The sequence below is a fragment of the Lampetra fluviatilis genome, chromosome 59, assembly GCF_964198595.1.
Source record: "Lampetra fluviatilis chromosome 59, kcLamFluv1.1, whole genome shotgun sequence".
Classification (NCBI taxonomy): domain Eukaryota; kingdom Metazoa; phylum Chordata; class Hyperoartia; order Petromyzontiformes; family Petromyzontidae; genus Lampetra; species Lampetra fluviatilis.
Genome location: NC_136333.1, coordinates 1,930,349 through 1,945,607, shown reverse-complemented (window position 1 = coordinate 1,945,607; position 15,259 = coordinate 1,930,349). Strand labels below are relative to the sequence as shown.

The 15,259-nt window shown below is 54.9% G+C and overlaps 1 protein-coding gene across 1 annotated transcript; it reads left to right on the top strand.

Annotated features, from left to right (window-relative positions):
* Nucleotide 1: 1 nt before the first annotated feature.
* LOC144950767 (zinc transporter ZIP1-like) lies at nt 2-13,320 on the top strand. Its single transcript, XM_078880849.1, is given in 5 exon segments — nt 2-120; nt 2,478-2,488; nt 2,490-2,612; nt 6,783-7,400; nt 9,384-13,320. Coding segments are annotated over 5 exon segments (921 nt in total). The 5' UTR covers nt 2-11; the 3' UTR covers nt 9,444-13,320.
* The last annotated feature ends 1,939 nt before the right edge of the window (nt 13,321-15,259 follow it).

Here is a 15,259-nt window from a genome sequence, read left to right as displayed (position 1 = left end):
CCGCCTCCGCCATGGACCTGCTGTGGCAGAAGGTGGCGTGGCTCTGCGGAATGTTTCTCATCACCGCCACGTTCGCTCTGCTGCCGCTCATCTACTTCAGGAACCACGCTCAGCCGGCAGGTACCGGCTCCCATTGGGATCTCTCTCTCTTTCTCTCTCTCGCGCTCCCATCGCCTCTCCCGCGTCTCTCTCTCTCTCTCTGCTCCCTCTCCCATCGCTCGCCGCTCTCTCTCTCTCACACATCCCCTCCCTCCCTCCCCCATCTCGCTCACCGCTCTGCCCTATGTCTCTCCCACCCCCTCTCTCGCCTCGCTCCCCTATCTCCCACTCTTTCCCTTCTCCCCCCACACTATCCCACTCTCTCTCCACTCTCTCCCCCACTTTCCCACTCTCTCTCTCCCACACTATCCCACTCTCCACTCTCTCTCCCACACTCTCCCCTCTCTCCCACTCCCATCTCTCCCCTCTCCACTCTCTCGCCCCTCTCTCCCATCTCTCCCTCTCTCCTTCTCCCCCACACTATCCCACTGACCACTCTCTCCCCCACTCTCCCACTCTCTCTCCACATCTCTCCCACTCTCTCGCCTCTCGCTCCATCTCTCCCACTCCCTCGTCACCCCCCCCCCCGCGCCAAGGCGGATCGGGTTTCGGTCACTCCGCGAGTTGAAGGAGCGGTGGCGCCGCAGTTAGCGCACCTTTGGCACCCAAAAATAACCAACATCGGCAGCGAGTGACATCTGAAGCGGCTCTGGGGCCATGACTGCTACGGCGTGAAGAGGCCCTCATCCAGCAGTGGATTGAGAATGGGCTGAGCATTAAAGTTGTTGTTGCTGCTGCTGAATAGGAGTTGAGCGGAAATGCAGCGCCGTGATTCTGAACATCCGGATTGCAGCTCAGCTGCGTGACACGTGATGGGTGACTGAATGAGTTAGTGAATGGGTGCATATGTGAATGAGTTAGTGAATGGGTGCATATGTGAATGAGTTAGTGAATGGGTGCATATGTGAATGAGTTAGTGAATGGGTGCATATGTGAATGAGTTAGTGAATGGTGCATATGTGAATGAGTTAGTGAATGGGTGCATATGTGAATGAGTTAGTGAATGGGTGCATATGTGAATGAGTTAGTGAATGGGTGCATATGTGAATGAGTTAGTGAATGGGTGCATATGTGAATGAGCGACTGAATCAGTGAATATGCCAATGAGTCCATGAATGAGTGAATATATTATTTAGCGAATGAATGAGTTCACGAATGAGTGCATATGTGAATGGTTGATGTATAAATGAGTGCATGTTGCAATGGGTAACCGCGCTTATCCTCGCCCCCCATGTGACCCCGCTGACCCCGTGTGACCCCACTGACCCCCGTGTAACCCCACTGACTCCCGCCCCCCATGTGACCCCGCTGACCCCCATGTAACCCCACTGACCCCCGTCCCCATGTGACCCCACTGACCCCCATGTGAACCCACTGACCCCGTCCCCCATGTGACCCCACTGACCCCCGTCCCCCATGTGAACCCACTGACCCCCATGTGACCCCACTGACCCCCGTCCCCCATGTGACCCCACTGACCCCCATCCCCCATGTGACCCCACTGACCCCGTCCCCCATGTGAACCCACTGACCCCCATGTGAAACCCACTTACCCCCATGTGACCCCACTGACCCCGTCCTCCATGTGACCCCGCTGACCCCCATGTGACCCACTGACCCGCCCCCATGTGACCCCCGCTGACCCCCATGTGACCCCGCTGACCCCCGTCCCCCATGTGATCCCACTGACCCCCATGCGACCCCGCTGACCCCCATGTGACCCCGCTGACCCCCGTCCCCATGTGAACCCACTGACCCCATGTGAACCCACTGACCCCCGCCCCCCATGTGACCCCGCTGACCCCCATGTAACCCCACTGACCCCCGTCCCCCATCTGACCCCCGCCCCCCATGTGACCCGCTGACCCCATGTGACCCCGCCCCCAATGTGAACCCACTGACCCCCATGTGAACCCACTGACCCCCATGTGACCCCACTGACCACGTCCCCTATGTGACCCCGCTGACCCCCATGTGACCCCACTGACCCCGTCCCCCCATGTGACCCCGCTGACCCCCATGTGACCCCACTGACCCCATGTGAACCCACTGACCCCCATGTGAACCCACTGACCCCCATGTGACCCCACTGACCCCGTCCCCCATGTGACCCCGCTGACCCCCGTGTGACCCTGAAGACCCCCGTCCCCCATGTGACCCCGCTGACCCCCGCCCCCATGTGACCCCGCTGACCCCCATGTGATCCCACTGACCCCGTCCCCCATGTGACCCCGCTGACCCCTGTGTAACCCCACTGACCCCCGTGTGACCCCACTGACCCCATCCCCCATGTGACCCCACTGACCCCTGTGTAACCCCACTGACCGCGGTATCGACCCCACTGACCCCCATCCCCCGTGTGACCCCACTGACCCCAGGTCCCCTGGGCTGTGTGCGTCCTGGGCATGCTGCAGTGCGCGGCGGCCGGCGTCTTCCTCAGCACGTGTCTCCTCGACCTCGTGCCCGACTACCTCTCCTCCATAGCCAGCAGCCTCGCCCAGTGGGGGGGGCAGGTGAGGTGGGGTGGGAGGGGGGGCAGGTGAGGCGGGGTGGGAGGGGGGCGAGGAGAGGCGGGGTGGGAGGGGGGGCGAGGAAAGGCGGGGTGGGAGGGGGGCCAGGTGAGGTGGGGTGGGAGGGGGGGCGAGGAGAGGTGGGGTGGGAGGGGGGGCAGGTGAGGCGGGGTGGGAGGGGGGGCGAGGAGAGGTGGGAGGGAGGGCGAGGAGAGGCGGGGTGGGAGGGGGGCCAGGTGAGGTGGGGTGGGAGGGGGGGCGAGGAGAGGCGGGGTGGGAGGGGGGGCGAGGAGAGGTGGGGTGGGAGGGGGGCGAGGAGAGGTGGGGTGGGAGGGGGGGCGAGGGAGAGGTGCGGTGGGAGGGGGGCGAGGAGAGGCGGGGTGGGAGGGGGGCGAGGAGAGGTGGGGTGGGAGGGGGGCGAGGAGAGGCGGGGGTGGGAGGGGGGCGAGGAGAGGTGGGGTGGGAGGGGGGCGAGGAGAGGTGGGGTGGGAGGGGGGGCGAGGAGAGGTGCGGTGGGAGGGGGGCGAGGAGAGGCGGGGTGGGAGGGGGGCGAGGAGAGGTGGGGTGGGAGGGGGGGCGAGGAGAGGTGGGGTGGGAGGGGGGCGAGGAGAGGTGGGGTGGGAGGGGGCGAGGAGAGGTGGGGTGGGAGGGGGGGCGAGGAGAGGCGGGGTGGGAGGGGGGCGAGGAGAGGTGGGGTGGGAGGGGGGCGAGGAGAGGTGGGGTGGGAGGGGGCGAGGAGAGGTGGGGTGGGAGGGGGCGAGGAGAGGTGCGGTGGGAGGGGGGCGAGGAGAGGCGGGGTGGGAGGGGGGCGAGGAGAGGTGGGGTGGGAGGGGGGCGAGGAGAGGCGGGGTGGGAGGGGGGCGAGGAGAGGTGGGGTGGGAGGGGGGGCGAGGTGCGGTGGGAGGGGGGCGAGGAAAGGCGGGGTGGGTAGGGGGGCGAGGAGAGGTGGGGTGGGAGGGGGGCGAGGAGAGGCGGGGTGGGAGGGGGGCGAGGAGAGGTGGTGTGGGAGGGGGGGCGAGGAGAGGTGCGGTGGGAGGGGGGCGAGGAGAGGCGGGGTGGGAGGGGGGCGAGGAGAGGCGGGGTGGGAGGGGGGGCGAGGAGAGGCGGGGGTGGGAGGGGGGCGAGGAGAGGTGCGGTGGGAGGGGGGGCGAGGAGAGGCGGGGTGGGAGGGGGGGCGAGGAGAGGTGGGGTGGGAGGGGGGGCGAGGAGAGGCGGGGTGGGAGGGGGGGAGGGCGAGGAGAGGTGGGGGTGGGAGGTGGGGGGGGCTCGCGGGGAGCAAGAGGTCAGAACTGAAAATGTGAAGCGGACTACGTCGTTCCGGAAGGAACCAGGCGGGCCAGTGTCATGTCTCCCTGCCTGCCTCTCTGTCTCGTTGTGCAAATCGACCGGAGACCCATCGAGTGACAAAGAGACTCAGAGACCACAGTCCCAAGCGGCAGGCAGTGGCGGCAGGTAGGGGACTTTGCAGTTAAGTAGAGTTCCACAGAGACCCATAGAGTTACATAGAGACCCATAGAGTTACATAGAGACCCATAGAGTTACACAGAGACCCATAGAGTTCCACAGAGACCCATAGAGTTACATAGAGACCCATAGAGTTACATAGAGACCCATAGAGTTACACAGAGACCCATAGAGTTACACAGAGACCCATAGAGTTACACAGAGACCCATAGAGTTACACAGAGAGCCATAGAGTTACACAGAGAGCCATAGAGTTACACAGAGACCCATAGAGTTACACAGAGACCCATAGAGTTACACAGAGAGCCATAGAGTTACACAGAGACCCATAGAGTTACACAGAGACCCATAGAGTTGCATAGAGACCCATAGAGTTACACAGAGACCCATAGAGTTACACAGAGACCCATAGAGTTACACAGAGACCCATAGAGTTACACAGAGACCCATAGAGTTACACAGAGACCCATAGAGTTACACAGAGAGCCATAGAGTTACACAGAGACCCATAGAGTTACACAGAGACCCATAGAGTTACACAGAGAGCCATAGAGTTACACAGAGACCCATAGAGTTACACAGAGACCCATAGAGTTACACAGAGACCCATAGAGTTACACAGAGACCCATAGAGTTACACAGAGACCCATAGAGTTACACAGAGACCCATAGAGTTACACAGAGAGCCATAGAGTTACACAGAGACCCATAGAGTTACACAGAGACCTATAGAGTTACACAGAGAGCCATAGAGTTACACAGAGACCCATAGAGTTACACAGAGACCCATAGAGTTACACAGAGACTCTTCCAGCTGTCCGTCCGTCACGCTCTGCTACGTGGGATTGGGAGGGGAACACAGACACACACACAATCGTGTAAAAGAGTTCCAAGGGCTGGTTTCAACATCCAGGCTCTCATCAGCAGAGCCGGGGCTCGCATGAAGCCAACGCTGGCGAACTGGCACGTGTTGTTCCTGGCGAACTGCCAGGTGTTAAAAGGTGATGCTCGTGACGAATCTGTGTTGTGCAAGTGTATACAAGTTAGTGTCGAACCAGGACCCGTATCCAACAGATAAGTGAGAGAGAGGAGAGGGGGGGGGGGGCTTGGCTGTAAACGCCTGGCAGCCCACCGGCGATGAATGATAAACAAGTGAGCCTGACTCTGCTGACGAGATGCTGAATGTGGAGACCGATCGAGAGCGTTGCTTGCACTGAACCAGAGGTCGCAACCGGGTACCCGATACCCGTACCCTACCCGATACCCGGCTACCCGTACCCGGCCGGGTACGGGTAGCCGTTTGCGACCCTGGTGCGGCCGGGTACGGGTACGGGTAGGCCGTGAGTCACTGGTGAGTCACCGTTTGTCACTCATTTCCCAACGTCTTGTCTCTTCTCACAATTCAAGTTCCTAGAATCAACCCACCCGCGCCTGCAACATGGCTTCATCCCAGAGGTCGCAATCGGGTACCCGATACCCGTACCCTACCCGATACCCAGCCGAGTACGGGTAGGGTACGGGTACGGCCGGGTACGGGTACCCGTTTGCGACCCTGGTGCGGCCGGGTACGGGTACGGGTAAGGAATCAAAACCCGTTTGCGACCTCTGCACTGAACCATGGCCGCCAAACTGGAGCGCTCCCCCCCCCCCCACGAGCCGTGCAAGAGGATACAGGGTACACGCGTTTTTGCTTTTGTGTAGAGAGATTTCATTTCATGAATTTGGTATAGCCCTGTGAGCCATTCTGAATCGGGTGCAACCGCAACAAAGAAAAACATGAACAAGAAAACATCTTGAAGTGAATATGTGACGATGCGTAGGAGACACTGTCCGCTTATCTCGACTGTAAGTGGGATAGAGGTGAGTCAGGTAAAGGTTCGGGTGTGGTGAGTGAACGAGAGTTAAGACGATAGGAGGGGACGTGGATGGGGGGGAGGGGTGAGAATGGGCCAATGTGTGGGTGGGTGGCCGAGTGGGATAGTGAGTGAATTGGTGAGACCTTTAGTGGGTGGGTGATTAACCAGGTGAGATTGTGTGATAACAGGCTGGGTGAGAGATTGGGTTAGGGGGTTAGTGAGAAAGTCAAACAGAGGGTGAGTGAGCGGATGAGTGTATGGGTGATACAGTGAGTGGGGTGTTAGAATTTATGGGCGAGAGCGTGATTTTTCTCTTCTGCTTCAGAATTTTTCCCCTTTAATTCAAATCGAATCTCCCACAAGAAGTGCGATCGGCCCTCACTTCCTCATCTGCCGCCCGTGCACATTCCAGTTTCAGGGTTACCGTGACATCAGCACCGCCTGACCTCCCCCCCTCCATTCTCACGGTGACATCACCACCTCGTGACAATCCCTCCCCCCCTCCTCCCATGGTGACATCATCACCACCGCGTGACTTTTAACCTAGTCTCACTCACCTGATCACCCACACACTCACCCATGCACTCTTGCAAATTAGACTCATCCTGGTCGCTTTGGGCTCTCACCTGGGTGAAGCAAAATCAACTTTGACTCGACTCCCCAGAATGCCGTTTGGTTGACAGGAAGTACATACACGCTTGTATTCCATGATGTTACTCTACGCGTTTTATGTTTACAATGCAGGGAGTGAACTCAGCCGTTCCTATACCGACATCGCAGCCGTGCTGATTGTGTTCGTTGTGTTGTTCTTGCGGTTGTTGCGGTGGTGGTGGTGTGCTTGTGACGGCTGCAGACCTCCTTCCCTCTGGACATGTTCATCATGGCCGCGGGCTTCCTGCTCGTGCTGCTGCTCGAGCAGCTGGCGCTCTCCTGCTGTTCCCACGGCAACCACGAGGCACCCGACGACAGGGAGCGCCAAGCCCTGCTGGACCCGCGGGCCTCGCACTCGGGAGGTTCTCTCAACCACGGCCACGGCCACGGCCACGGCCACGGCGGCACGACCAGCGGCTGGGTCAGGGTCGTGACCTTCGCCTGCGCCCTCTCCATCCACTCGGCATTCGAGGGGCTGGCGTGCGGCCTGCAGCTGAGTGCCACGCAGCTCGCACGGCTCTGCGGCTCGCTCTTCCTGCACAAGGCTCTGGTGGCCCTAGGCCTGGGCCTCGAGCTGTGGGGGCCCGGAAAGACCGTGTCGCGCCCCGCCGGTTGGCTGCTGGCCGCGATCTTCTCGCTGGCCTCGCCGCTCGGCATGCTGGGCGGCGCGCTGGTGACGCGCGGCGACCCCGTGGCGCCCGGCGGGAACACGATGGCGCGCAGCGTCCTGGAGGGCGTCTCCGCGGGCACCTTCGTGTTCGTCACCTTCGTTGAGATCCTGCCCCAAGGCCTGCAGGCTCCCGGGCCTCCAATGCTCAAGGTGGGGGCCCGTCGAGTCTTCGTGGCTTTCGCTCCAGCTCCGGGAGCCTTGGCCTGGCCGGTCGGCTGGGTGTGTGTGCGTCAGAGGTCGCAATCGGGTACCCGATACCCGTACCCTACCTGATACCCGGCTACCCGTACCCGGCCGGGTACGGATAGGGGTACCTGTTTGCGACCCTGGTGCGGCCGGGTACGGGTACGGGTAGGCCGTGAGTCACTGGTGAGTCACCGTTTGTCACTCATTTCCCAACGTCTTGTCTCTTCTCACAATTCAAGTTCCTAGAATCAACCCACCCGCGCCTGCAACATGGCTTCATCCCAGAGGTCGCAATCGGGTACCCGTACCCTACCCGATACCCGGCCGGGTACGGGTAGCCGGGTATCGGGTAGGGTACGGGTACCCGTTTGCGACCTTGGTGCGGCCGGGTACGGGTAAGGAATCAAACCCCGTTTGTGACCTCTGGTGTGCGTGCGTGGTTAGCGGCCAACACTGGTGACTATTATCCGAACTGGTACTGGGCATCCCCTAGGTCGACTCAACCCTAAATGTGTACCCAGTAGAGTATGCAACCATCAGCAGCAGGGAGAATAAGGCGGCCAGGTGTGGTGCTGGCCACCCACCCCCTCGTGTGCTGTGCCGTCCATAATAGGTGCACGCTAACAGCACTTGCCCCAACAACATGTTAAGGCTATACGGGGATCTCTGTCTTTATATCGCTAGCTGTCGTAATCGGTTCGTCAGTTAGTCATGCAATATTTGCCTGACTAACTGCGTGTTTTTCCGGTTGTTTGGACGTCGATTTGGCTCTGGCTGTTTGTGAACCGGCCTGAGACCAACTGACAGTCTTTCTGTCTGTCTCTCTCCTTGTCTGTCTGTTGGTTAAATCAGTCCGCATGTCCGTCTGTTGGTCAGTCTGACTGTGTGTGTGTGTGTCTATGTGCTGGTCTGACCATCCATCTGTCAGTTTCCCTTGCTTGTTTGTCTCTCTCTTGTTCTGTCTGTCTGTGTTGCAGAGGTCGCAAACGGGTTTTGATTCCTTACCCGTACCCGGCCGCACCAGGGTCGCAAATGGCTACCCGTACCCAGTCGGGTACGGGTAGCCGGGTATCGGGTAGGGTACGGGTATCGGGTACCCGGTTGCGACCTCTGCCTCTTTGTGAAGGGTACGTGCGTGCATGCGCTCATCCTGTCTGTCGATGCCTCGGTCTGCCTGTTCATCTGTAGACCTGTCCGCCCGCCCGCCTCTCATTCCGATCTGTGTAAAGCGCCGGAGTAAGTGACTACGGCTACAAGGCTCCCTCAACCTGCCCCCTCCTCCAAGCCTGGGTGGCGGCGTTGGCGGCTACGCCACGCGCGGCTGCCTGCGATCCGTCGCTGCGGGGTGCAGCAGCGAGGGTTGATGAATCGCACGCAGATAGGATGTGAAACTCCCTTGCCGTGGGCGTTGAGGGGGAGCCGCACCCTGGGTGGCATGGAGACTAATCCCACGTGAATAATTAACACGTTATTAATTGGCTGAAAACATCTTCTTGGTTCTTTCGGTAAAGTCACGTAGAATGGAAATAATAAAATAATAAAAATAAAACATAATAAAATAATTCTCACGACGTTTCGGCCACAACGCAAGCAGCCGTCCTCAGGTGGAGAACAGGTCTGTCAAGGATGGCTACTTGTTCTCCACCTGAGGACGGATACTTGCATAGTGGCCGAAACGTCGTGAGAATTATTTTATTATGTTTTATTTTTATTATTTTATTATTTCCATTCTACGCGACTTTACCGAAAGAACCAAGAAGATGAATCCCTGCAGTCACGAAAGCTTTAGATCGAAAAAATGGCTGAAAACATCTTCAAATACTACATTGAACAACAGGGACCCTCTTATGATTCAGTGTGGTTCTTCTGGATAAATAAGCAAATGATGACATTATTATTGTTGCTGTGTCTGCCCTTGCCTCCCCCACACTCGTTGGCTCCCCACAGATGCTGTCCCTGCTGCTTGGATTCTCCGTGGTCACCGCGACTCTGTTCATTGAGCCCTGAACTTGGCCCGCGACCTCAAGCGATGTTGCAGCGTTGGGTCGCGTGCCCCTGTGCGGCGATGACGGCGGTAGTGGCGGTGGCGACGGTGGCAGCGGTGGCGTTTGGTAGTGCAAATCGCATCTCAGGGTGCCGCGGTAGAATTTGCGACGCGCATGCGGCATTCACACCCCGAGGCCCCCGGGGGGGGGATAATCACAACCATTTCAAGCCGGAACGCCTCCGCTCCCACAACCACCCACCCCACCGCCATCACCCGCACCACCCGCACCTCCCGCACCCCCCGCACCTCCCACACCACTCACACCACCCGGACCACCCGCACCCCCCGCACCTCCCACACCACTCACACCACCCACACGTCCCGCACCACCCGGACCACCCGGGGCGCGCTCATCGTTCTCGTAGAGAGCGGACGACTTGGTCGCGGGGAGGCAGCCACCGCAGTGGGGCACCGGTGCTACCAACAATTGGCCAAGTTCTGTGGCCCTACAGTGGGATTTGTTTCCCCGCCAACTCCACCAATGAGTGTCTATACCTGTGGCAGGAAACCGGAGTGTCCGGAGGAAACCCACACGCGTGCGGGGAGAGTAACACTCAAATCCCAGTAGCGTTGGCAATGGAGCCACTTGCTGGACTGCCTTCACACCCTGGAGACGGTGACCTCAGCATAGCCCACGGGCAGAGAGGGAGTTTCACGAGGCTGCGTGTGATCAAGCGACCATCGCTCCCCCCACAATGCTCAGCTGCAGACCATGTGCAGCATCGCCACTACGGCCACCCGGCTATGGTTGACCCGGGTCAGACCGATGCGATCTGCGTGTGCAGGAGCTGCCTGTTTACACGACCCCGCCATTTTCGCTTGGCTCGGCTGGTGATCAACGGTAATTTGAAAAGGTCCGACGGTGCGGAAGAGCCCAAGGCTTCGATCTCCCTTGGAACGCACGAAGCCACAACCCCTGAACCGTATCCGCTGTACAAAGCATGGCAGCAGCAGCAGCTGATGATGTGCACGCTGGGTGATGATGATGATGCACACATGGGAAATGACAAACTCTCCGGGAAGGGTGCGGAGACTGTGATCTTCACCCAGAAGAGAGCCACGGGAATTGTAAACATGCAGGAGGAGGAGGTGGTGGTGATGGTGGCATCGTCAGAGAAGCGATGGTGATTCACCACGTACGGAGAAGAGATCATTAGATTCATATAGGGATCCATAGACTCGCATAGAAACCCACAGACTCGCACAGATATCTATAGATTCACATAGAGACCCATAGACTCACATAGAAACCCACAGACTCACACAGAGATCTATAGATTCACATAGAGATGCATAGACTCGCATAGAAACCCACAGACTCGCACAGATATCTATAGATTCACATAGAGACCCATAGACTCACATAGAAACCCACAGACTCACACAGAGATCTATAGATTCACATAGAGATCCATAGACTCACATAGAAACCCATAGACTCACACAGAGATCTATAGATTCACATAGAGATCCATAGACTCACATAGAAACCCATAGACTCACACAGAGACCTATAGATTTGCATAGAAACCCATAGACTCACATAGAAACCCACAGACTCACACAGATCTATAGATTCACATAGAGATCCACAGACTCGCATAGAAACCCACAGACTCACACAGAGATCTATAGATTCACATAGAGATGCATAGACTCACATAGAAACCCATAGACTCACACAGAGACCTATAGATTCACATAGAGATCCATAGACTCACATAGAAACCCATAGACTCACACAGAGATATATAGATTCACATAGAGATGCATAGACTCACATAGAAACCCATAGACTCACACAGAGACCTATAGATTTACATAGAAACCCATAGACTCACATAGAAACCCACAGACTCACACAGATCTATAGATTCACATAGAGATCCACAGACTCGCATAGAAACCCACAGACTCACACAGAGACCTATAGACTCACATAGAGACCCATAGATTCACATAGAGACCCATAGACTCGCATAGAAACCCATAGACTCACACAGAGATCTGTAGACTCACATAGAGATCCATAGACTCACACAGAGATCTATAGATTCACATAGAGATGCATAGACTCGCATAAAACCCCACAGACTCGCACAGAGATCTATAGTTTAACATAGAGATGCATAGACTCGCATAGAAACCCATAGACTCACACAGAGATCTGTAGACTCACATAGAGATCCATAGACTCACACAGAGATCTATAGATTCACATAGAGATGCATAGACTCGCATAAAACCCCACAGACTCGCACAGAGACCTATAGATTCACATAGAGATCCATAGACTCGCATATAAACTCACAGACTCACACAGAGATCTAAAGATTCACATAGAAACCCATAGACTCACATAGAAACCCAGACTCACACACAGATCTATAGATTAACATACAAAATCATAGACTCACCATGAGATCTATAGACTCACATAGAGACCCATAAATAAATCAGAGACCCTTAGGCCCAGATATGTATATACTCACATACAGACCCGTAGACTCACACAGAGATCTGTATAAAGGAGACATCACAGCAGCGATGATTCACCACTCCGCTACTCCTGACGCAGTCATCAACCACCTCGATGCAAACTCATGGCTGCTGCTGCTACACATCAACATCAGCCACACGAAGAATGAGAAAATTATCAACGATTATGCATTTCACGAGCGATGTTCGGATATCGCGATCCGGGGATCACGCTTCGCGGTTCGTTTGTATCCACCGAGCGTGCGGAGAGTGTTTTACTGCCGTACTTGAATACCTGGTGCTCGCAAAGCCTCGAAGGGTACCTCTGTCTCTTGCCTGCAAGAGGTGGCATCTCACGCTGTTGAGGTCTCGTATCGGCGTTTACAAGTCAGGGTTGACGAGTTCATATCAAGGTTTCTAGGTGAGGGTTCGAGTTCATCAGGTGTGTCGGCCAGATGGTGGCCCGGGCGTGCCCGAGAGAACCATCCTGGACCCTGCGCAGGTCGCCGTGAGGCGTGATGGCCGTCACTCGCGTTGATGCGTTTTGCACAGAGGCCCTGCCCCTGGGCTGCAGAGGTCGCAAACGGGTTTTGATTCCTTACCCGTACTCGTACCCGGCCGCACCAGGGTCGCAAACGGGTACCCGTACCCGGCCGTACCCTACCCGTACCCGGCCGGGTACGGGTATCGGGTACTTGATTGCGACCTCTGGGATGAAGCCATGTTGTAGGCGTGGGTGGGTTGATTCTAGGAACTTGAATTGTGAGAACAGACAAGACGTTGGGAAATGAGTGACAAACAGTTACTCACCAGTGACTCACGGTCTACCCGTACCCGGCCGCACCAGGGTCGCAAACGGGTACCCGTACCCGGCCGGGTAGGGTACGGGTATCGGGTACCCGGTTGCGACCTCTGCTGGGCAGTGCCTCGAACCTTGCATTCGACTCTCCTAGCTTCTCCCCCCCCCTATCTCCCACCTCACCCCTCCCCCGCTCACCTCACCCCACCCTCCCCGTTGCACGAGGTTGCTAGCCATAGAGGAAAGGAAGTCAGGCACGAGGTCGAGGAGACACGTGACGAGATAGCCCCGCCCTCTGTCGTCACAATGGAGCGGCGGGCGCTGTGACATGTGGCGGACATTTCGATTGTATTTCTTTTTGACGGCACCTTCACGAATGGCGTCGTGTCCAGGTGGGTCACGCACTCAGGATATGGTCTCGTGACCAATAAGCATTAGTTTGTTGTCCTTCCCCAAACCTCCGATTAGCACGGCGCGAAAGAAGTTCGATATGTCGATTGCGGGTAAGCGAGTTGTTATAAAACGACGTGGTGGTCGTTTATTTTTAAATAAACACCTCAGGGAGCAACAACACCTAATCCCCGTTTCACTTGGGCCCGTGTGTGTGTGTGAGCAGAGTATCGTGCATTGTGCAAAAATCACCACCAGTTCCTGAAGAACTACAACGTGAGAATTTCCTAAAGTCACCATTCGATAGATGAATATCCGTCTTACTCTTAGTTCTTTCGGTAAAGTCACGTAGGTAAAAAATGAAATTAAAATTAATAAAAATAAAACAATAAAAATCACGACGTTTCGGAGGCAACACAAGCTTCCGTCTTCAGGTGAAACCGTCACAGCAAAATATCTGTAGCAGGAGGACAACTCCTCCTCCCCCGCTGCCCTTCCTGGCTCCTCCCGCCTTAACCACTATATAAGGTACAGATATTTTGCTGTGACGGTTTCACCTGAAGACAGAAGCTTGTGTTGCCTCCGAAACGTCGTGATTTTTATTGTTTTATTTTATTAATTTTAATTTCATTTTTTACCTACACGGTGACTTTACCGAAAGAACTAAGAGTATGAATCCTTGCAGTCACGAAAGCTTCAAATCTAGAATTTTTATTTTACTTTTATTAATTTTAAATATTTTTATTTATTTTTTACCTACATGGTGACTTTACCGAAATAACTAACAGTATGAATCCTTGCAGTCACGAAAGCTTCAAATCTAGAATTTTTATTTTACTTTTATTAATTTTAAATATTTTTTTTATTTTTTACCGACATGGTGACTTTACCGAAAGAACTAAGAGTATGAATCCTTGCAGTCACGAAAGCTTCAAATCTAGAATTTTTATTTTACTTTTATTAATTTTAAATATTTTTTTTATTTTTTACCGACATGGTGACTTTACCGAAAGAACTAAGAGTATGGATCATTGCAGTCACGAAAGCTTCAAATCTAGAATTTTTATTTTACTTTTATTAATTTAATTTTTTTTTTAATTTTTTTACCCACGTGACTTTACCGAAAGAACTAACAGTATGAATCCTTGCAGTCACGAAAGCTTCAAATCTAGAATTTTTATTTTACTTTTATTAATTTAAAATATTTTTTTAATTTTTTACCCACGTGACTTTACCGAAAGAACTAACAGTATGAATCCTTGCAGTCACGAAAGCTTCAAATCTAGAATTTCTATTTTACTTTTATTAATTTAAAATATTTTTTTTATTTTTTACCCACGTGATTTTACCGAAAGAACTAACAGTATGAATCCTTGCAGTCACGAAAGCTTCAAATCTAGAAATATCCGTCTCGCTGTCGGTCGGTCGGTCGGTCGGCTGGACCACGTGGTTTTTTTTTCCCGCTCAAATCGACTGAGGCGGTGACTCAAGACAAAGATGAAGCACAACCACCCAATTCCTGAGGAACTGGTTGGTGTTTTTTCGGTTTGTTGCACAAGCGCCATGCGGAAAAGGGCTGGCGGGATGTATTTTGATCTTGATTTGAAGCTTTCGTGACTGCAGGAATCCATACGCTTTGGTTCTTTCGGTAAAGTCACGTGGGTAGAATAGAACACGACGTTTCGGTCGCAACACAAGCGTCCGTCATCAGGTGAGAAATCATGATCTGCTGTTGTGGCTTTATATAGGCACGAGAGGAGGGGGAGGGGAGGGGTTTCGTAGAGTAGAATTAGCAGAGGTGTGGACTCGAGTCATGTGACTTGGACTCGAGTCAGACTCGAGTCATGAATTTGATGACTTGCGACTCGACTTGGACTTGCATAACAATGACTTTGTCCCACCTCTGAGAATTAGCATGTCGATGAGATTTAAATCTTGAGTCTTGACTTCAAGCTTTCGTGGTTGCAGGAGTTCACGGGGGGGGGGGGGGAGAGGGGGGAGGTTTGTGGCGTGCAGGGACGGGTGGGGGCTGGAGAAATTGGCATGTCAATAAGATTGTGTTGCTATTGTATGCGACGCTGCGTCGGTAGTGAGATGTAGAAAGAAACA